General features: G+C 44.7%; 1 protein-coding gene across 1 annotated transcript in view; it reads right to left on the reverse strand.

Annotated features, from left to right (window-relative positions):
• Window positions 1–23,712, reverse strand: part of ST13 (ST13 Hsp70 interacting protein) — a 32,632-nt gene that overhangs the window by 7,360 nt on the left and 1,560 nt on the right. The window contains exons 2-9 of the mRNA XM_084616176.1: window positions 20,568–20,622; window positions 19,105–19,174; window positions 18,909–18,979; window positions 18,251–18,317; window positions 16,779–16,863; window positions 11,401–11,511; window positions 8,864–8,966; window positions 17–133 (exon numbers count right to left, since the gene is read on the reverse strand). Coding sequence (XP_084472302.1) covers window positions 17–133; window positions 8,864–8,966; window positions 11,401–11,511; window positions 16,779–16,863; window positions 18,251–18,317; window positions 18,909–18,979; window positions 19,105–19,174; window positions 20,568–20,622 — 679 coding nt within the window. The remainder of the gene's footprint in view (window positions 1–16; window positions 134–8,863; window positions 8,967–11,400; window positions 11,512–16,778; window positions 16,864–18,250; window positions 18,318–18,908; window positions 18,980–19,104; window positions 19,175–20,567; window positions 20,623–23,712) is intronic.

Genomic DNA, 23,712 nt, shown 5'->3' on the forward strand with positions numbered 1-23,712 from the left:
AAAATCAAAAGCTCACCCTCTGTGCTCTCTCATGTTCCTCTCGGGCCTTCTTTACTCTCTCCAGCCTTTCCTTGATTTCTTTTTCTTCACGCTTTCGTTCATACTTCCTGCGATGTTCAGCAATCTTCTGAGCCTGAGGCAGGAAGAAACAGTGAGTATTCTTGTGCATTTCCAATAGAGCCATCATAATATGGAAGTTTTCCTTTGAGATACAGCATAAATTTAGCCACTGAACTAGTTTCAGTGAGTTTTTAAAACAAGTGTTGACGACTTCATCATGTAGCATTAATTGACTTTAGAGATTACATCTATCACATAGCCCTTACAAATACTGTCAGCAGTACTGGGGCCTAACAACATGGCTAGGCTAGTCAAAATATGCACTTCCCCAACATACTCCCTTTCTACATGAAGCTCTGGGATTTACCAGTCCCCCTATCATATCATCCACATCATAGAGCTCCCCAACCCAATACCCTTTGGCCAGCAAGAACAGGCAGAGAAAAGCCTGGCCTCTTCCACAGACAGTCAATACCAGTTGTTTGCCATACAAACAGGGAGCTTCCACAAGAACAATACGAAGAACATTTTTGTTGCTTCCAAAACCACCACCACTGTGCATGCAAAATTTGATCATTAGGGCAAAAGGTCACTTCCTGATTCTACTTTTGTAAAACGTTGGGCTTTTTGTCTTCTAGAGTGTCTTTATACGTAAAACACTTACATGAAGTTCCTTATTAAACCAGAGCTTCCCTGAACTCAAGCAGGGAAGGAGAGGTGGAAAAGAAGTTGCTTCTCACAAGCGGCTTGTTCTCCAAATATATTGCCTCTACAGAGTCCCACTGCGGAAGACTAGCTAGCAGTGATCTCCTTAAGGAAGGGAAACAAGTGAGGAGCCCTACAAGTGGAAAAGTAATTGAAGCACTGCCCTCCTGAAACCAGGTTCCTGTTTTAAGTCACTGAACTCCACATAACAACCCTGCAGATTTCAGATAATGGCATGTATCTATAATTTGCCTGAGGCGGTCATTCCTCTGGCTAAAAGCTCACACCCTGAGACTCAGGCACAAGAACACTACCTAGTACATACATGACTGCATATACTCTTATCCTTTTATAGAGAGCCCTTGAATTGAGATGGCTTAAACCTTATATTTCTCTCGAGGCCACACATGGTCAGCCTTTCTACACAGCTTAGTCCTATATAGTAAACATTCCCTCAGAATCCAGAGTACACAGCCTTACCTCTCCAGGGGTTTCTGGGGCTTTGACAAATACAGAGGCAGTAATATATTGATGTGGAATATGAGAATAAGTGTTTGCTGTTGAGGTCTGCCATTCCTAGATTCTCCTGCCATGGTAAGGACCATGAAAAACAAGGGGTAAGTTTTCAGCAGAACTTAAGTCTCATTTTCAGAAATGACAGACGCTTCGCCCCGGTCTACACAACGAGTTTAAATCAAATTTAACAGCATTAGATTTAACCCTCACCTGTCCACACAGTGAAGCCATTTTTGTTGACTTGAAGTACTCTTAAAATCGATTTCTGTACTCCTCCCTGACGAGGGGATTAGCGCTGAAATCGACATCCCTGGGTCTAATTTGGGGTAGTGTGGACACAATTCAACAGCATTGGCCTCCGGGAGCTATCCCAGAGTGCTCCATTGGGACTGCTCTGGACAGCACTTTCAACTCAGATGCACTAGCCAGGAACACAGGAAAAGCACTGGGAACTTTTGAATTTCATTTCCTGTTTCACCAGCATGGTGAGGTCATCAGCACAGGTGACCATACAGTCCCAGAATCACAAAAGAGCTCCAGCATGGACCAAACGGGAGGTACTGGATCTGATCGCTGTATGGGGAGACGAATCCATGCTATCAGAAATCTGTTCCAAAAGATGAAATGCCAAAATATTTGAAAAAAAATCTCCAAGGGTATGAAGGGCAGAGGCTATAACAGGGACCCGTAGCAGTGCTGTGTGAAACTTAAGGAGCTCAGGCAAGCCTACCAAAAATCCAAAGAGGCAAACGGCCGCTCCGAGTCAGACTCCCGGACATGCCACTTCTATGATGAGCTGCATGCAATTCTAGGTTGTGCCCCTACTACTACCCCACCCCTGTACGTGGACTCCTGAAAAGGGGGGGGGGGGAGGAGGAGGAGAGGTTGTCTCATGCAACAGGGATGAGGATTTTGGGGACGAGGAAGATGAGGAGGAGGAGGATGAAACCGTTCTCCCCGACAACCAGGAACTGTTTATCACCCTGGAGCCAATACCCTCCCAAGGCAGGTTCCTGGATCTTGAAGATGGAGAAGGCACCTCTGGTGAGTGCACCTTTGTAAATATAATACATGATTTAAAAGGAAGCGTGTTTAATGATTAATTTGCCCTGAAGACTTGGGATGCATTCGTGGCTAGTACAGCTACTGGAAAAGTCTTAATGTGTCTGGGGATGGAGCGGAAATCCTCCAGGGACATCTCAGCGAAGCTCTCCTGGAGGTACTCCCAAAGCCTTTGCAAAAGGTTTTGGGGAGGGCAGCCTCATTGCGTCCTCCATTGTAGGGCACTTTACCACGCCAGGCCAGTAGCACGTAGTCTGAAATCCTTGCATAAGAAAGCATGGCAGCGTATGGTTCTGGAGTTTGCTGGCATTCAAGCAACATCCGTTCTTTATCTCTGTGTTATGCTCAGGAGAGTGATATCATTCATGGTCACCTGGTTGAAATAGGGGAATTTTATTAAGGTGACATTCAGAGGTGGCCATTCCCACTGGGCTGTTTGCCTGTGCCTGAAAAGAAATCATCCCCGCTGTTAGCCATGCGGTGGGGGGAGAGGTGAAGCGATCATCCCAGAAAATTGGTGGGGGGAGGAAGAGAAGCGACCTTGTACTGAAAGCACATGTGCTATGTAATGTTAACAGCTTGGTTCACCATGAAAGAGTCTTCCTATTGTTCTCTAAAATGTGTCTTTTTAAATACTACTCTCTTTTTTTCCCCTCCCACAGTTGCAAATGTTTCAACGCTCCCCCACCATCTCTAGCCCAGAGGCTAGTGCAGATAAAGCGGCGAAAAAAACGCACTCGTGATGAAATGTTCTGAGCTCATGCAGTCCTCCCGCACTGAAAGAGCTCAGCAGAATGCATGGAGGCAAACAATGTCAGAGTCCAAGAAAGCACAAAATGAATGCGAGGACAGGAGGGATGCCTGAGAGGAGAGGTGGGGGGGGATCAAGATGATAGGTGGCGGCAGCGTGATGAGAGGAAGCAGGTTGCAATGCTGAGGCTACTGGAGGATCAAACGGATATGCTCCGGCATATGGCTGAGCTGCAGGAAAGGCAGCAGGAGCACAGACTGCTGCTGCAGCCCCTGTGTAACCAACCACCCTCCTCCCCAAATTTCATGGCCTCCTCACCCAACCACTCCACCCCAGAGGGCTGCCCAAGCAACAGAAGGTTGGCATTCAATAAGTTCTGAAGTGCAGTGTGGCCTTGTCCTTCCCTCCTCCACCACCCCACCCAGGCTACCTTGGCAGTTATCCCCCTATTTGTGTGACGAATTAATAAAGAATGCATGAATTTGAAACAATGACTTTATTGCCTCTGCAAGCAGTGATCGAAGGCGGGAGGTCCGTTGGCTTACAGGGAAGTAGAGTGAACCAAAGGGGTGGGTTTTCATCAAGGAGAAACAAAACAGAACTGTCACACCGTAGCCTGGCCAGTCATGAAACTGGTTTTCAAAGCTTCTCTGGTGCACAGCGCACCCTGTTGTGCTCTTCTAACCACCCTAGTGTCTGGCTGCACGTAATCAGTGGCCAGGCGATTTGCCTCAACCTCCCACGCCGCCATAAACGTCTCCCCCTTACTCTCACAAATACTGTGGAGCACACAGCAAGCAGTAACAACAATGGGAATATTGGTTTCGCTACGGTCTGAGTCAGTAAACTGCGCCAGCGTGCTTTTAAATGTCCAAATGCACATTCTACCACCATTTTGCACTTGCTCAGCCTATAGCTGAACAGCTCCTGACTACTGTCCAGGCTGCCTGTGTATGGCTTCATGAGCCATGGCATTAAGGGGTAGGCTGGGTCCCCAAGGATAACTATAGACATTTCAACATACCCAACAGTTATTTTCTGGTCTGGAAAGTAAGTCCCTTCCTGCAGCTTTTGAAACAGACCAGAGTTCCTGAAGATGCGAGCGTCATGTACCTTTCCCGGCCATCCCACGTTGATGTTGATGAAACGTCCCTTGTAATCCATCAGTGCTTGCAGCACCACTGAAAAGTACCCCTTTTGGTTCATGTACTGGCTGCCAAGGTGGTCCGGTCCCAAGATAGGGATATGCGTTCCGTCTATCGCCCCACCACAGTTAGGGAATCTCATTGCAGCAAAGCCATCCACTATGACCTGCACATTTCCCAGAGTCACTACCCTTGATAGCAGCAGTTCAGTGATTGCGTTGGCTACTTGGATCACAGCAGCCCCCCACAGTAGATTTGCCAACTCCAAATTGATTCCTGACTGGTAGCTGTCTGGCATTGCAAGCTTCCAGAGGGCTAAAGCCACTCGCTTGTGAACTGTGAGGGCTGCTCTCATCTTGATATTCCTGCGCTTTAGGGCAGGGGAAAGCAAGTCAAAGTTCCATGAAAGTGCCCTTATGCATACGAAAGTTTTGCAGCCACTGGGAATCGTCCTCTACTTGCAACACTATGCAGTCCCACCAGTCTGTGCTTGTTTCCCGGGCCCAGAATTGGCATTCCACGGCATGAGCCTGCCCCATTGCCACCAGGATGTCCAAATTGCCAGTGCCCGTACTTTGAGAGAGGCATGTGTTTATGTCCTCATCACTCTTGTCACTGCGCTGTCGTCGCCTCCTCGCCTGCTTTTGCAGGTTCTGGTTCTGACCCTGATCATACTACAGGATAATGCGCGAAGCGTTTACAATGCTCGTAACTGCTGCGATGATCTGAGCGGGCTCCATGCTTGCTGTGGTATGACGTCTGCAGGAAAGCAGAGTTGCAGCGGAAGCGGGAGCCCATGACAGCCAAACATGGAGAAATTTGCTACTGAGACAATAGCAGCACAGCAGAGTTGCAGCAGAAGTGGTGGATGACGACGGTTAGCACCGTGCATGTTTGCCGAGGAAGAACACACGTACCCGGGAGCCTATGACAGACAACATGGAGAAATTTGCTATCAAGACAAGAGCAGGAGAGCAGAGTTGCAGCGGAAGCAGTGGTTCAATGACAACGGTTAGCAGTCCTACTGCACCATCTGCTGAAAGCAGTATGGCGTCCACACGGAAAAAAGGCGCAAAACGATTGTCTGCCATTGCTTTCACGGAGGGAGGGACGACTGACGACATGTACCCAAAACCACCCGCGACAATGTTTTTGCCTCATCAGGCATTGGAAGCTTAACCCAGAATTCCAATGGGCAGAAGAGACTGTGGGATACCTACCCATAGTACTGTGGCCGTACTCCGGAGACTTAATGTGCTTAGTAGGGACACACAATCAACTGTATAAAATCGCTTCCTAAAAAAAAAAAAAAAAAAAAAAAACCTACCTAATTTCGTAGCGTAGACATACCCTTAGAGCCTAAATCTTGCACCTTCAGCCAGAAGTATTACTGAATGCAAGAATCCATGGCTCAAAAGGGCCTTTTCATGAATCTAGCAAATAGAGTCTAAAAAATCAATAGGATTTTAGATGAGAACGTACACATTTGTAAAATGTTTTGAAGTCTCAGGATTGACAGATGTTGTGGTCTCTTTCACAGAGACATAGTAAGCAGATCACCAGCCATGCTGCTGAGTAAAGGAATCTGAGATCCAGAAGCATAACCCTGTTTCTCTGCTGGGTGAAGGAACACTTGACTCATGAGAAGAATGAATGGACAGGCTGGAAGCTCTGAGAAATAGGTTTGCCATGTCCTGAATGACATGATTAAGACTACTTTCTCTCAATATGGTAAATGAGAGAAGACAAAGCAGCTTTCCCTTAACTCCCAGTGTAAAAGAAAGACATTCATTAAGCACTGTGGCTCCTTGCCTGCTCAAGCAAAACTTCAGACACTTATTGTACTGATTTGTAGCAAAGAAATCCATATCTGGATGAGTCCACAAGGCAGATAACAAGATGAGCCACCAAGACTTTGAGTCGCCACTGGTAATGATCAGCATCAGATGTACGCTTAAAAATGTAGCCTATAACCTAATAGGATAGAGCAGACAGGTTCTCTTCATTTTGGATGCTCAATTCCTACAGAAAGGCTGCCTCCTGATGGAGGCAACGACTTCCACTTTCTCAAAGTAATATATCATAACTAAGGCTGCAAGTCTTTCACAGAGGTCACAGATTCTGTGACCTTCTGGTACTTCTGCAGTGGCCAGTGTGGCTGACCCTAGGGTTGCCCAAGCAGTTGGGGTGGCCCCAGGCATCTGGTCCCAGGGGCCGCCAGAGCAACAGCAGTCCTGGGTTCTGCCTGGACCAGCAGCAGCAGGACCCTGGGCTGCTGACATCCTCACTCATGGAGTAGCAGTGGCAGGACCCTGCCCCTCCTTCCCAAGCAGCAGCAGCACCCCAAAGCCCCCCAAGATTTAGTCAGGAGTATTTATAGTACAAGTCATGGACAGGTCACAGGCCGTGATTTTTTGTTTATTGTCCATGACCTATCCATGACTTGTATTAAAAATATCTGTGATTCAATCGAAGCCTCAATCATAACCATGTTATCTGTAGGAATCTACATTAATTACCCTTCAATCTGTGGAAGGATAGATTTATGATAGAGTCTGATGGCTCCTAATTCAAGGAAGAGCATGTGAAGTTTCATTCCTGAGGCTTCCACACACCATGATTAAGTTTGAAGAGTGCTTTTAAGATCTCTACTGAGACGAGTCAACCAAGACTATTATCTGATTAATCATCCAATTAAAACCTTGAAGATTGCTGTGGGTAAATACTGCCAAAGAGTGAGTACTGGACTTTCTGAAGTGGAAACACTCACGTCCAACTGTGATTGTTTGGTTTTTACACCAGATTCAGCCACCCTTGCAAGGGTTGTACACCTGAAGCCTTGCAAAGTTGGAGACAAAAGTGCAGTAGACATCAGGCTCACTCAGATAATTTCACTGGGCCTTCTAATCTAGACTTTGCTACCTCCATTCTCTGGATGAATTCTTGGACCATTTCCCTAGGCAGTCAAGCTAGAGCTCACAGAAGGTCCCCTCAGATTCTGCAGGAAGACTAGCCCTTGAGCTGTAGCCAAGACATATTCAGTTTACTGTATAGATAAGAAGCAGCAAGGCACAGCATGGTAACTCTTGCCTTGCAGGAAAGACTGATCTTTTAGCAGACAGTCATCCAGGTATGGATATACCTAAGGCCCCCCCATACAGATTAACTGTGAACACTGCCAAGCATTTGGTGAATACCTTTAGGGGTGCTGCCAGTCCAAAGAGAAGAACCTTATATTAGTTGTTGCCGAAGATACTTCCTGTGCTTTTGCCTTATCAAGGTGTGGAAGGAGAAGTCTTCAGAGGTAGGGTTTCATACCAGTCTTGAAGATTGAGAGGATTATACTCCCCACAAGAGACAGATAGAATTTTGTTTTCCTTAGGTAATTTCTTCAATTTGCAGAGGTCTAGAACAGAGCCTTTCCCAGTATGGTTGCCAAGACCTCCTTTTGCAGCAGTTTCTGACAAGAATGCTTGCAAAAAATAAATGGAGTTGAGATATGGTATGGCTTGTAACTGGAAGGAATACCCGTTTATGGGATCTAGGACCCACTGATCCTCTTGCATACGCAGATTCTGAAGCAGAGATTTCAGGAACTTTTTGGATAAAGCCTTGTAGATATTCCAGCATTTGGCAGTGTCCCTCTCTGAGGCATTTCACGTCTATCTGAAGCAAGAAACAGCGTGTGCCGAGTCAGAGGAACCTACCCTACAGGCTTCCTAAGTGGCTCCATGACCTTAAGCAAGACCCACGGCAACTAAAATGTAACACTTGATCCTGGTCCATACCTATTAAAACAGCACATGAACTATTTACCACTATGTAAAAATAACAAAGGAGAAAGGGATAGAGTGGTCACAGAACCAACCTAACACGTGAATGAAAAGAAACAGAGGAACCATTAGACAAGATATTTATACCATCAATTTATGCAATGTCTAACTTGGAGAAATATTACACACCTTCCAACTGTTAACTACTGCTCAGAAATGGCTCACTGATCACATGACTCAGCATGGAATGTCTGCAGCGGTATTCTGCAAAGGCAAATTCATAAAGGAGAATGATATCTGCTTTTAAGGAAAACATATGCTGCCCCCCAGTGGTAGAATAGTGGAAGAAATTTACTATAGAAATCATGGGCTGAGAGAACATTGCTGCTGAATATTCACACTAGTGAGAGGAGTCCATGGTGTCTCTGAGCCTTAGGAACTTTCTGGAAAGCAGGATCCACTGCAGCTATCTGAGTGTCCTCCTCGATTCTGAATACTCAGAGCTGGGGTTACAAAGGGATGCAGGACTCCAACTGTCTCAGCTCTTTCTGCTAAACTCAGATAACTCCAAAGAACAAGAGGGAAAGTGACAGGTAATTATGAATATGCAGAAGCACCACACTCAAAGATCCAGTTACCCACAACTGGAAATGGAAAGAAAAATCAAGGCATTTAAACCACAGAGTTGTTTTAGAACCTCATCTCTGAATGTTTGATACTGCAAGAGCACTTATGTAGCCCCAAAGGAAAATGTCTGCAACCTTCAGAAGCTTCCAGAAGTCTAACAAGCAAGAGTAGGCAGAAGCTACCATGAAGAAGCCAATTTATTCCATTATCCCACCCTCACTTACTCTTGGCTGCACCTCCTTCAGCATGGCACTAGCCTCATCATCATAATCCAGTTTACATGCCAACGCAAGGTCATGTGCCGCCTCCTCCCAGTGACCGAGGAGTCTGGAATTGAAGACACCAATATGGGGTTAGTAGTGCTTGCTCGTCTCATCCTTCAATTCGCAACAGACAAGGTGGTAGTCAATGTCCCTTTACATGGATCCACATGAACCTTGTATAAGTGGACACACAAATGCACACCTGAATGGTCACAGAGAAGTCAAGACTTGGTGATAATTACTGTAGGTCATGGAAAAAGAGCCCCAGGAGCATGAAACACTTAGGGGATACTTCCCTGCTGCTTTATACTCCTACAACACAACTGCCACTTTTGCTTCAAGAGAAGCCAAATGGGTGCTGTGAAGCCAATTAGTGCCATTTCTCTGAACAGCAGAAAAGAAGTTGCTGTTGTGAAAAACAAGGTACTCCCTACCCAAAGTGGCAAGGTATTGTATAGTCAATTAAAATTTTTAAGTAAATAGTATCTATTGTCAAAGAGTTTGTTGCTTCCATAGGCTGAGCTGTACACCCGGCTAGGCCCTTGTCCGCCCACTCTGGTCAGAACACCTTGTTGATTTTGGTGGAAGTCAGAAATCCAGAAAAGCTTGCTTTTCTAGTTTTCACCAAAATCAGTATGGTTCTGATCAAAGCGGGGAGGGAGCCGAACGGGCCTAGCTTGAGGGGCTTTCAGCAACCTGATTTCCACTAAACTCAGGCCCACATAGTGTCCATTTGGTGGTGCAGGCAGAAGCAGCTCCCTAGCACCCTAACCACTATTTTCTAACCCTAAGGTCACTGCCTCACCACTATATCATGAGTAACCAAATGGTTATTTTAGTAGAAGTTAGGCTTTTTCAATTTTCCCCAAAATCAATACGGTTCTGCGCATTGATACACAGAGAATTTCCTACAATTTTGGAATTGTTCAGATGCAGTTTTCAAAAGTTATCACATTACATACCGACAGAAAGAGGACAGAGAAGTGCCATTAGTTTGAGTTCAGAGCCCTGAGCCTCGTTTTGCTTGGCCAATTATATTAAGGATAACACCACCCGACTCTTACACAGCACTTTTTGCCTATAGATCTTAACGTGCTACACAAAGATGGCAAATATCCCCATTTTATGGATCGTGAAAATGGAACTGAGATGCAATAACTTAACCAGCAGGCTAGTGGCACAGCCAGGAACCGAATCAAAGCATGGAAATTCCCCCACTCTATCAGGCCCTCTAACACTACTTCAGGGTGTATTAGAGTCAACCACATCAAGGAAAGTTTTAATATTCTGATATGTTAAGGGGAGAGCCTCCATGGTCTTGTAAGTAGTTCTTAAGTTAAAACATTGCAGAATGTGATCTGACCAGATCTCATAATTTAGCGTGATGCTCTTAGTACTGAACCAGTGCCCCAACATGATTCAAGGGAACACTGGAATCATGACGTTGCTAAAGGTGCAATTTTTAGGATGATGAAAAACTCTGGTCCTGATGACCAGAAATCCTTAAAGAGTCTATAATACACTTTCCAAAGAGCAGAGTTCCTGAATATTCATTAAATGAGAATACATAGTAGACATTTTCAAAGTCCTTTAGAAAACTTTGCTAATGTTTCATTACCAGTTCTGCAAATAGGATTGTTAGCCTAGTGATGGTCTGCTACCTTAAGCAGATACCATCCACGATGGACCCTGTTAAGAGATGTATTGTAGAACCGATAAGCTTGCCCAAAAGCAAGCAGCAAAACTTGTGCTTCACTGTTGTTTAAGTAGCTCTTTTAGTAACAGTTTAGTTTGTTCCGCCTTAACTGTTATACACCTCCAAAACAAGTTTAAAAACTTTAGAAGATCATCATTCTTGAGATGTGTGGATGCAGAGAGAATAAGACCGTTAACCAAGACAACACCATAGAAAGTAATTACAGAATTTACTAAACTTTGCTTAAAATGGCCAATTTTCACTACTTGAATAGCAAAACTCATTCTTTATCCTGTTTTTTAAAAGGTTGTCATAACACCTACCCATTTAATTGTTAATTCCTTATTACATTTAATACTTATATTACAAAAAGTAACTTAATTTACAAAAATTATAGTATTTCATTACAGGTTTTTGGACATTTTAGAGAGGAGCCTTCATTACTAGTCCTAAACAAATTTACTTTTACTAGTATAAAGTGTGTTAGGATTCTTTGGCATGAAAGACTAGCAAAATTCAAGTTATACCAGTTCATGATTCCAAATCACACAGATAAAAATCATATCCCTACAGTTAAGAATGTTCAATGACCAAACAGAAGATTTTGGTGATGGCTAATAAAAGGACATTTAGTACCAGAAACATTTACATTCCCATTAAATCATCTCCTTCCTCCCCACAAAACATCAGATAGGATAGATAAACAATTCACAATCTGTAATGGATGATATTAGAAAAAACAAAAATTGCCTCCCTCACTAATGAGCGAAGGGAGAGGTGAAACATGGCTGCAATTCTTTACCTGTGAGCTTTCCCTCGCCACTTGTAGGTCTGTGCTGAATCTGGGTTTATTTGAATGGCTCTGTCACAGTCTCTAATGGCAGCATTTGGCTTCTGTAGTTTCACAAAGACACTGACAAAAAGGACAAGATTTATTGTACATATTTAAAAACATTTTCCATTGCCAACACTCACAGGCAAGAAAACTAAATGGAATATATTTAAAGAATTCTAAAGACGAAAGATTTTGCACTGGTGAGAATTCTGTCTTGGTTACTGAAGTTTGCCATGTAGCTCCTGGACACGTGAATCATGAGAAAGGGTAGTGCAAGCTTTCATCAGTGTGCCTCAGTCTTGATCAGCAAGAATCACTTGAGGGTGGAAGGAAGACAAAGAAATACAAGGATGCAGAGAGTTAAAGTTCTATGTCCTGTGTTAAAAAGGTTTCCTAGTCCTAAACACACAACTCAGATGCACTGTAAAGTTGGGATCAGCAAGGGAAGAAATTTGTCAATTGGTGGTAGGAACCAGACAGAGATGGTGCGAAGGGCCAGGTCATAAAACAGTGAACTGAGAGGTTAACAGGGATGCTGGGTTTGAGGGTAGACTACATGGAGCACTGCCCAATGACCCAGACTGGACAGAAAGTTGTGCTTGGATGAATGACTTATGGTAAGTCAGTGTCCTTAAACTACTGATGTTTTCTATGTGGTTTTTATTCAGAGAGTAATTTCAGTATTCAAAAACCAATCTGGATTTTGTTTACTCTAATTTTTCTTCTGAAAGGAACCAGACCAAAAAAGCTTTTGGCAGGCCTATCCCAAAGAGGCAGAAAACCATTAGCGACGGAAACAGCGGGTATTTAAGGAATAAAGGCCTAATCCAGGTTGGGTACAAGAAATTAAGACTTTCAAATTGGTTTTAGTATTATGGTCTAGTTTCAGAACATGATAATAATTTATAGCTTGTCGCATCAGTTATAACTAGATGGCTGTGGACAAATGAAGGGCCTTATGACCAGTACTGCATGCGAAAAGATGTTTTTGGCTAAATGGACATACGATGGGACCAAATAGAAACCTTGAAGACCATGTAACATTTTGGGTCTCCAACATGGAAAACTGGGACAGAAACCTTTAGGCCAGAGGTGGGCAAACTACAGCCCACAGGCCCCTCCTGCCCGGCTCCTGAGCTCCTGGCCCAGGAGGCTAGCCCCCAGCTCCTCCCCTGCAGCCTCAGCTCAGTGGGCGGCAAGGCTCTGGCTGTGTGGTGGCATGGCTGCCTGTCCTGGTGCTCTGCACGGCGCAGCTGTAGAGCCGCCAGCCACCAGTGCTCCAGGCAGCGCAGTAAGGGGACAGGGAGCAGTGGGGTTGGATAGAGGGCAGGGGAATTCAGGGTGGTGGTCAGGGTACGGGGGTGTGGATAGGGGGCAGGGTGGTCAGACGGTGTGGAATAAGGGGGTTGAATGGAGGCAGGGTTCCCGGGAGCGGTCAGGGGACAGGGAGAAGGGGTGGTTGGATGGGGCAGGAGTCCCGGGGGGCTGGGCCACACCTGGCTGTTGCCTCCCCAAACCAGCCCTCCATACAATTTCAGAAACCCGATGTGGCCCTCAGGCCAAAAAGTTTGCCTGCCCCTGCTTTAGGTTATAAGTACATAGGATATTTTCAGCTATACCCCATAGGTAACATTTTGGTATTCTATAAACTTTAGCTTTGGGACTGCTTAGCAAAGCTTTTTGTAATATTCATCTAAGAGAGCACGTTTTATTTCACAATTTTTTCTGTTTCAATAGTTGCAATTTTGTCCTGGACACTGCTGCATAAGGACTATGACTGGAAGGTACCTTGGACTAAAAATGACCTTGGGGAAGGCAGAATCAAGAACATGCCAATGGCTACAAAATCCTTTCTTAGTGTCATAAGGAGGCTGTCAAGAACTAGTGCAGAAATGGGGAGAGCCAACCGTGAAAAGTAAGAAGTTCTCAACTGCGGTTGTTAACAGAAAAGTCATTTTCAAAAGCAGCAGCTTCTCCCTGTAGTCCATGCATCGTATAAAGCTTTAACCTTTATACTGCAGCCAGCTCCTATCCCTCCTCATAATCTACCATCAAGAAATTCACCAACTCCTGATAGTCTACTGCTACACCATGTAAATAACCACGCATTTTATAAAGTTTAAGTTTTATCAAATTAATTAGTGATTAATTAGCAAGGAAATAAGTTATGTGGTGTGACAGGGTTAGGCAAGAATGCTACAAGAAAGTAGGAGAAGGTAGATATATATTAGCCCCAGATTAAGCAGGTCCCTTTCCCCTGAGTAAGATAATGGCTGTTCCAGAACAATCAGGAAGTTGATGGAACCAATTAAGGCAGGCTAATCAGGGCACCTGGTTTTAAAAAGGACCTCACTTCAGTTGGTGAGGCACGTGCAAGGAGCTGGGAGCAAGACGCTGAGAGTGAGTAGGCATACTGCTGGAGGACTGAGAAGTACAAGTGCTATCGGACATCACAAGGAAGGTCTGGTGGTTAGGACAAAGATGGTGCTGGGAGGAGGCCATAGGGAAGTAGCCCAGGGAGTTGTAGCTGTCATGCAGCTGTTACAGGAGAGACACTATACACAGCTGCAATCCACAGGGCCCTGGGCTAGAACCCGGAGTAGAGGGTGGGCCTGGGTTCCCCCCATTCCCCTATTTGATATAAGAGGAGTTGATCTGGACTGTGGGGAAGGTCTCTGGCCTGTTCCCCAACCCATTAGGTGGGGCAGCAGAGACTGTGGGGGAGTGTTCTACTTTTCCCCATGCTGGCCAGTGATGAGGTTAGCCAAGTGAACAGCAGGTTTGTGCCACTAACAAAGGAGCCAAACTGAGGACTGCTGTAAACGTCTGAGGTGAACAAATCCGTCAGAAAGCGCAGAACCCACCAAGGCAGAGGAGGAACTTTGTCACAGTACTTATGAGCCACTTAAAATTTCCACCTCTCACACCATTTTATCAAAAGTGTTGCAGGAAGATTTTTAAAAATGTTGAAGAATTAAGAGTGTGTTTGAAGCTATACAATTCTGTGTGATACTGTAAGAGTCCCACATTTTCATAAGCTAGGCTGGAAATACAGTGCAAGCCAGATAGAAAAGGGGAGTTGCATTTGCCCGATCAAGATCTGGTCTCAAGCAATGAATTATGGACATACCTGGTAACCACTCCAGAGTTAATGACTGTATTCTAAAACAGGGTATAAATCCGTTTATTTCTCCAGAAGTAGGCAACCAAGTGATGTTAAGTTTCATACAGTTTTATATTTTCTGTGCAGTCTTTTTGTCTCATTTCTCTCCATAAATTTATAATATGAATCTGGGCCTTGGTCGAAATTTTTCCTTGTTTCTTACTTTTCATTGTTGACCAATCCAGACAAAGCTTGATAGAGGTGGATCCTGAGGATATTTAATGCAGCTAGTAGCTTTAAAAAACCCCAAATGCTGTATCTGGGGACATCTTTAGCAGCTACTCATGTTATAATTGGAAGTTTGTGGGCTACACACACAGACTTGATTGATACAGAGGTGTACAAAAGTGATTTTCTGAGGTAGAGGAGACTGGGTGCACAGAAGCCTGATCAATAAGGCTACGTCGATGTAAAACCTTCGGTCAGGAGGTACATTTTTCTGTCAGGTTTTACCTTACAGCAGGAGAGTTCACATGCAACTTCTGACACAATGGTTAATACACAGCTTTTGACAGACAGTATTCTTCATCTACTACCCACCACAAGTCCACCCCACACTTTGTAGAACCCCACCTACAACATTAAAAAAATATACAAGAACTTCATTGAGTAGTTAGGGTCGATACATCCACCATACCAGACAAAACCACCAGGGTTGTGCGTTGTGTGGTCTATAACATATTATAATGGCAAGACATGCTTATTGATGGATAAATGGAGAGTATATACTGTTAAGTTATTTAACTTCTAATTTATTTGGTTTTCTATAGCAATCTCAATGATTTCACAATGATGGGCCACACATACAGCTGTACACATGCACACAGAACAATGCTCAATTGGTCAGAACAGAAAGTGACTGTTAGCTGGACCGGATGACCCAGGAAGTAATTTTCATATCTAAGTGAGGAAAAAAAAATCTAAACAAAGTTAATTGCAGATGGTCTTCTTGTTAACTATAACACAAGAATCTTTAGATTTTCCTTAGAAGTAAGGCCCTACCAAATTCACAGTCCACTTGTCAATTTCACAGTCATAGGATTTTAAAAACAGTAAATTTCATGATTTCAGCTATTTAAATCTGAAATTTCAGGGTGTTGAAATTGTAGGGATCGTGACCCAAAAAGGAGGGGGGCAGGAATAGAAGGGGTCACAAGGTTATTGGGAAGTGGGGGGTTGAATTACTGCCACCCGTACTTATTTCTACGCTGCTGCTGGTGGCAGTGCTGCTTTCAGAGCTGGGCAGCTGGAGAGTGGTGGCTGCTGGCAGGGAGCCCAGCTCTGAAGGCAGAGCCATTGCCAGCAGCAGCACAAAAGTAAGGATGGCATGGTATAGTAATGCCACCTTTACTTCTTTGCTGTTGCCTGCAGAACTGGCCCCTTCATCAGCAGCCGTCACCCTCCAGCCACCCAGCTCTGAAGACAGCAGCGCAGAAGGAAGGGTGGAATGGTATGGTGTTGCTACCCTTATTTCTGTGCTGCCGCTGGCAGGGTGCTGCCTTCAGGGCTGGGTATCTGGCCAGTAACTGTAACTCTCCAGCAGCCCAGCTCTGAAGGCAGCACAGAACTAAGTGGCAATACAGCAACCCCCCTAAAATAACCTTGTGATCCCCAGCAACTCTTTTGTGCCAGGACCCCCAATTTGAGAAACGCTGGTCTCCCCTGTAAATCTGTATAGTATAGCCTAAAAGCACACAAAAGACCAGATTTCACAGTCCGTGATGAGTTACTTATAAGAGTTTGTTATCCTGCATCTTTCAAACTGGAAGTCCCAAAGAAGGCATATATTATCATGTTTCACAGAGCAGACAAGCCATTTCAGCTATTCCAGAAACCCTTCATATGGCTGCTCTTGCAACTACAAATAATGCATTTCCTCTTATGATTCATCCATAACCTTCCAACCACGTGAGGAATGGAAAAAATAGTGACTGAACAATGTAATAGGAGACAGTCTATCACATCTGGCTTGCAGTCCAATAACTCCCACGAATGATGTGAAACTAAAAGCTATTTTGCTCCCCCCCACAATCTTTACACAGATTCATAATGTCCTTTCCTCCTTAAGCCTCCCTTCAAATTATAAACAAGCTGGAATCTCAGCTTTCCAGTCCATCATGACCCCTTTAAAAAGACCAGGTTATATAGAGGAAAACAAATCCCTGGTCTATATAGCACTCACCTGGCTCGCTTAGCATACAAGATGGCTAAATGAGGATTCAACTTGATTGCTTCAGTGAACAAGTCAATGGCTTTCTGAAGTTCACCTGAAAGGCAAGTACCAGTAAAGCTTCAATAACCCCAGAGTGAGATAAAAAACCAGATTTCCGTCATCTACTGGGTGTTGTGTACCATCAACATAAGAAGAAAGTCACATTTGTCTTAAAGTTTACTGGTATTGCTGAAAACCAACACAACCCAAAATTACAATGAAAGAGATTATCTCAATGTACTTTGCACATCTGACTTTGACTAGTCATTTATTCAGTTTCCCCTTTTATTTATGTGGGTCTTCCACACAGCAACAGGGGAAAGAAAAACACTTAAAAATTGGAAGTGCAATGGTAAAACAAAAACACGCATGGGAACTCATGGATGGATGTAGTACACAAAACCAACTTGAAATTTAGTCAATTTTAAAATAAAAGTTAAATATATCCATTTAACAATTCCCTATGGAAAATCTAACGTCAGATGTTTTGGACAAAAATTAATAATCCCTAGAAAGACAGCCCAAATTTACTTTTAACCACTATTAAAATGGAGAATTTTAAATTTAATGTGTTTTTAGTAAGAAAGAAATACCTCCTAAAATACTCTTAAATTCAAAGGATCCCTTTAAATAAGACTATTTGCATGTAAGGCAACTTTGAGATTAGCAACAAAAACATTCCAAAACAGTGGAAGGCAGCAGAGCAAGGAAATCATGAAGACATCAAGATTCAGAGCTAAAGCATATGGACTGCCAAGGACACAACACATGCTGCTGTTAAAACAGACTTGGGCAAGATGGACACATGTTTTTTAAAATGGACATTCCATAGAACCACATCAGGATCCCCAACAGAACACAACCAGGCTGCAGAAATAGAGTACTCTCTTCATCAGTTTGACCAGTAGCAATTTTACCAGTGTGGATTTAAGAGCTTTGTTCTCTGCTGGTTTCCCCCCCATCCACCCCACCTTCTCTTCTTTTCCTGGGCTAATCCTTCATTTGTTTATTTAACTAAGGTGTTTCAGAATACAATTTATACAGAATCTTATATACAAAATGAAGTTGTGTTGTGCCAGGATACCAATGAGGGAGTGGAGAGTGTAAAACAAGAAGTTCTGGCAGGCAAGAAGAGTGGTATCCACAACCAAAAAGCAGGGTGTGCAAACCAGGGCTCCCCCATTGAACTTCAGTATTACCATGCTTCTAGGCATCTCTCATTAAGACAACAAATTATATCTGGAACTCAATACAAGGAATGAATTCCACCAGCAGAAGCTTTTAAACAATCCATTACCTAGCCCCACTCCTTCCTGCAGACTGGAAGGATTCCAGGATGCTTTAAGTCAGATTTTCCAGACTTGTCAGTGAAAGCAAGTGAAAACAGCAGACGATAACAGCTACACCCTCCAAGGTATGTGCTAAGGTACAGAACCCCTCACCTTCACCTAGGGCATGAATGCCCTCCATCTTCTTCTCATTGGCCTCGTCCATCATCTCTTCAGTTACCTATGAAACAAAGGAAATAAAGTCAAGACCAAAAGCAGCAAACTTAGATGGGGGTCAGGAAAGGGAACTAATGTTCTCTAACTCTAGGGTCTTCTGCCTAATTTGGGCTAAATACTCACAGTTAAGCAAGCAGAGACTCCCAAGTATATTTAATTCAATTTCAAAAAGGAAGGGAGGAGAGCAACACTGCTCATACGGAATAGGAGGACACTCAAATATTATTTTTCATTTGTTAGTGTGGGATTTCTATATTTAGTTTTCAAATCAGACATTTTAAAAATGTTTAGTGGCTCATTTTTATGTCCAGCGATGATTCTCAAAGATAATGGGAGTTTTGCTAATGTCTCTGATGGAAGCAGGCTTTTAATTAGGAGAGACCTTAACTTTCAATGGATGAGTTTCCTGTTCAGGAGAAGGGAAGAGGGAGAACTGAAGGCATTAAAAGCAATGACTGGCTGTCTAACTAATGTAGGTTTCCTATGAGTTTGATTTTCACTCAACTCCTCCCTCCCCCCAAAAAACACAAAACCAAAAATCATACAGAAGCAGCAACTCCTCCAATGCAATGGAAGTTGAAGATGTTGTGTTTACCTCCACATTTTCATCTCCCATTTCTTGGGGATCATCCTTGTCTGGTTCAATCACTCCCTCGTTATCAATTTCTGCAGAGAGAAAAGTAGTGTTCAAATCCTTAAATGTGGAAAATTAAATTCTTCCACCTACAAATACGATAGTGCTACATTCATGTTCAAATTGATGAATAGTTGCAGTACAGTTACTTCCTCACCCACGTCACTCTCTTCACTCTCAGGCTCTGGTGGCTTAACTGGCTCCTCTGGCTGCTTCTCCGTTTTGTCCTAATAAATGGAGGACAGAAATCTGTAAGTACATGTTATCTATGGTCAAGTACTCCTTTTCCAGGCGAACAATCCCAAGGCATCAGAAAACTCCACTACAAAGTCTTCAGCAGCTAAAGGATATCCCATGTATGGCTAAGGAGTTTTATTTGTAGTTTTAAAAGTATGACATAAAACCCTTCTCCTCACTTTCCTGCACTAATGCCAACTTCTGACCTGTAAATTGCTGTTTGTCAGACTTTCCTTCAGAGTTTATGTTTTAATAACTTTGAAGTAAGTTGGCCCACATAGTATCATCCACATCACTAGAGCCAACATTGCAATGAACACTAATTTGCCCCTTACTTCCAGTCTCAGCAGAACCAAGGTTTGAATGAACCACAGAAACTGGATTTCTCTTGCCCACAGATGTGCTGATTTGTGGTCAGAGATCCTCTTTCCATACTATCTAAAACAGCTTTTCCTATCCATCCGTACAGCTAAAACTCAGCTTGTGTCTCAATTACTGCAGCATCCTTTTCTATGTCTTTGACAGTGTAATCATGCTCCACTCATATCCATTCAGAATGCTGATGCAGAGATCATTTTCTTAGTCTGTTGCTCAGGCCATAACATCTTTTTTAGCATCCCTCCACGAGCTTCCCCCACTGCTTATGCATCAAACATAAGTTCTTTGGCTTCACTTTCAAGGCCCTTCATGGCCCATTCTCCACCTTATCTTTTTGTACACTGTCCAGATGTTGATTCCAGGCTCCACTGTGTACTGGTTACATTTTCCAACAAGCACCTTTGTGCTTTCTCCCACGCTGCCACTCATATTTGGGAAAAGCTCCTAATAAAAATCTAAAGCTACCTCATCATCATCCGCCAGCTCTCCTTTGCCATAATGCCTACAAAAACTTGATGATATGTAAGTCACTGGTGCACCGATACCACTATCTATCAAGCTGACCAACACTGTCTCATTGTGTCCTTACATTCCTGTATGTACTCATCTGTGGTCTCTTCTCTTATACTTAGATTGTAAGCTCTTTGGGGCAGGGACCATCTTTTTGTTTGTACTGCAGCTGGCACACTGGGGTCCTGGACCATGACTAGAACACCTAGGTACTGTGGTAATACAAATAATAAATAAGAGGTCAGGTACATTAGACAGAATGGGGTGTGGCAAGTCTGAAGGTACTTTTAACAAAAGGCACATAATAGCACCCTTCAACCTCTGAAATTGTCACAAGCCAGCACCAAATATACAAAATTCCTTGATGTTTCCAGTTACCTTCTTTGGAAGTTTTAAACAAACGCACTTGTCCCATTCTTCACGCAAATTCTGACAGCAAGTTGTTTTTTTTTGGGTGGGTGGGGGGGGCACAGAGTCCTTATGTTTATCTCTTACCTTCATTGTTTCTGCAGGGGCATCGTCCGGAGCAGGTGGTATCGTCCCTCCCATGCTTTTTTTTAAAAAAGGAGGGAAACAAAAGTTATTGAAGTGCAGCCTTTTCAGCAGGGTTTTAGTGAAAGAGAAAGGACTGTCCCAAGAAAAGCTGAAATGGAACCAACCCACCACTTAACATCTGTCAAAGGGAAAGCACCAAACAGCAAAAAGAAGATGCACACCAGCCCTTGTATCTACCTTAATGCAGCAAGTTAGTTTTGACTCAGTTAACCCCTGCATTTTAAGCTCTATTTAAGACACTCATTTTTAAAAAGAAATGCTGCTTTTTTTTTAAAAAAAAAGGCAGAAGTGGGTCATGCTGCTCTCTGACCTATAGATAAGTTTTGGAGAAAGTTGGATATAATTTTGTTAGATCCTTTTTGATCTTTAGATAATGCAGCATTTAAAAAAATGCTAGCAGTTTTCACCCATTAAGAACACAGACCTCCTGATGGAAGGAACCAGGTAATGAAAAACTAGCCATTTGAAAAGGGTACACTAAACCCATTCATGCTTTGCTATATAAAAAACCCTCAACCAAACAAAAAATCGTATGTGAGATGTCCATACAAATAAAAGAAACTAACAACAGAAATATTGCCATACACAAAATACTATCAAATGCAAATGAAACACTGGATACATATCTGCTAGAGTCCTCAAGTGTTTCTTTAACACTAGATTAGTAGTATTTACGTAGCATAAACACGCTGCATAAGACTTTGGATGAGCAACAGAGAAGGAGAACCAGTGTTTGAATGATCTAGCTCAGTGTTTCTCAACCTTTTTGTGCTGGCAACCCCTTTGGACTTAAAAAAAACAACCTGTGACCCCCCACCTCCCTGAAAAAACTGCAACCCCCTACCTTAAGCTCAAGGTGAAGGGCTTCTGCCCTGCTCAGGGGTCCAGGCTTCAGCTGAGAGCAGGGCTGAAACATGTAAATTAGCTATGCAAGTTCCTCTGTGACATGGGGATCTAGGCAATTGCCCTGCTTCCTACTCCCTAATGCTGGCCCTGCTTGTGACACCCCCCACGACCACCCTTGGGATCGCAACCCCCAGTTTGAGAAACACCGCTTTAGCTCAATAAGTAGTAATAGGGCACGTAAGTACATTATATAACAAACAGTACTGTATACAGTACTGGGGACAGGTATTAGTGCCTGGTGGTATGGGCCCCCGGTGAGGGCCTGAAACACAAATTGCACCTTCTTCAACAAGGAGGAGGAACAGCTCAGTGGTTTGAGCATTGGCCTGCTAAACCCAGGGTTGTGAGTTCAATCTCTGAGGGGGCCATTTAGGGATCTGGGGCAAAAATTGGGGATTGGTCCTTCTTTGAGCAGGGGGTTGGACTAGATGACCTCTGAGGTCCCTTCCAATCCTGATAGTCTATGATTCAGGGCCACCCTTAGGGAAAATGGCACCCTGGGTGAACTTGTATTTTGGTGCCCCTGGGGGTGTGGTGCCCCCCCATTACCCCAGCCCCACAAGGCTCCCGAGGCTGCCCTCCCTTCGCCCCAAAGGCTCGCTCTCCCCCCATCCCCCAACTCCCTTCATTCTTAACTCCTGCATCCCCCTCCTGCACCCACAAGGGGAAACTGACTTAGATGCATGAAGCAGCTGGCATTGCTGCTTGCCCCCCTGGACTGCTACTCCTCTGCCCCACACACCCCTACAGGGCTCTGAGGGGGGAGGAGCAAGGAGCAACACCAGGGCTCCCTGCATCCAGGTCACTTTCCCTGCCTGGGCTGCATAAGGAGAAGGCACAAGAGAAGCAGCTCCTGATACTCACAGCACAGCCCGCGTGGCGAAAGTGACCTGGATGCAGGGAGCCCTGGTGTGTATGTTGGGTCAGGAGAGACTGTGTGTGTGTGCGCACGCGCGTGCGGGAGAGGGAGGGAGTGCGTGTAAAAACAACTAACAAAAGCCAAAGCCGGCCAAAACACCAGCCATGTGCTGCTCCCACTAAAAGGGAAATATCACACTATTTCTCATATGAACTACCAGGGCTTGAATTAAATGTTTGTATGAAACTGGGGTGAATTTAAAAACTGTTTAAAATGTTTTAAAAATAAAAAATATGAAAAACTTAAATACATTTTATTTACAGTGTCATTATTCATACTAGTCTTGCTAGTCCTTTCCCACCCCTGCAGGCCGAGAGGCACACAGAGACAAGGATCAGAGCCAGCTGGGCCCCCAAAAGACCACGCTGACCCTCCAAATCCCTCCCCAGACCAAACTGAACAGGACCCGACCCACATCCCTCCCTAGACCAGGGGCACTGGTGGAGGGGAATGGGGCAGGGAGAACTGGTGGAGATCCAAACACCCCCAGGGGAACTGGTGGGAGGATGGGGCAGGGGGCACTGGGTCTCCCTTAAGGGTGCTGGAGAGAAGGGACTCCAGTTGCTTCATGGGGCCCAGGCAGAGGGGGCTCACCTGGAGAAGCAGCACCCACTGGTTGGGTTATCTGTCCACTGGGTGCCGGTGCTGCCTCCTACCCAGCACGATTTGGAACCCCCACACTCCCCAGCCTCCGCATTCGAATAATGGCAAGGATGGGACAGGCGCACAGGGCGGGGAGAGCTGCATGCACAGCACCCTCCCACCAGTGCTGCCCCAGGGCTGGCAGGGGCCTGACAACCCAGGGAGGAGGCAGGAACTGCGCCATTTGGCGAGCCCAGCTGTCTGCAGCGCACAGCAGCCAGAAACCCCCGGGGGCCTGCTGCTGAGCCCCTCCCCACCAAGTGGTACAAGCCTCTGGGGGAGAAGCTGGGGCTGGAGCAGGGCAGCAGCGGCTAAGGGCTCCCCTTCCCTGGTCACTGGCAGAAGCCCTCAGCTCATGGCCAGAGGAGCCAGGGGGAGAGGGGGCAGGGAGAAGGCAGCCCTTGGCCCACCAGCTGAGAGGAGCAGGCGGGGAGGGGCTGGGCTGGGCGGAGAGGAACCAGCACTGCGGCCACTTGGCAACGGCCAAGTGGAGCGCCAGGGTGGGCCAGCACACAGCACCCTCTTTGTGCATATACCCTTGGGTGCAACTACTTTGCTCATTTTATGTTGAGGTGGGAATGCAGTGCATATGGCAACAGTACCTTCTAACCGGCTTTC

Source organism: Lepidochelys olivacea (assembly GCF_965140295.1).
Source record: "Lepidochelys olivacea isolate rLepOli2 genome assembly, chromosome: 1".
In the NCBI taxonomy this organism is placed as follows: domain Eukaryota; kingdom Metazoa; phylum Chordata; order Testudines; family Cheloniidae; genus Lepidochelys; species Lepidochelys olivacea.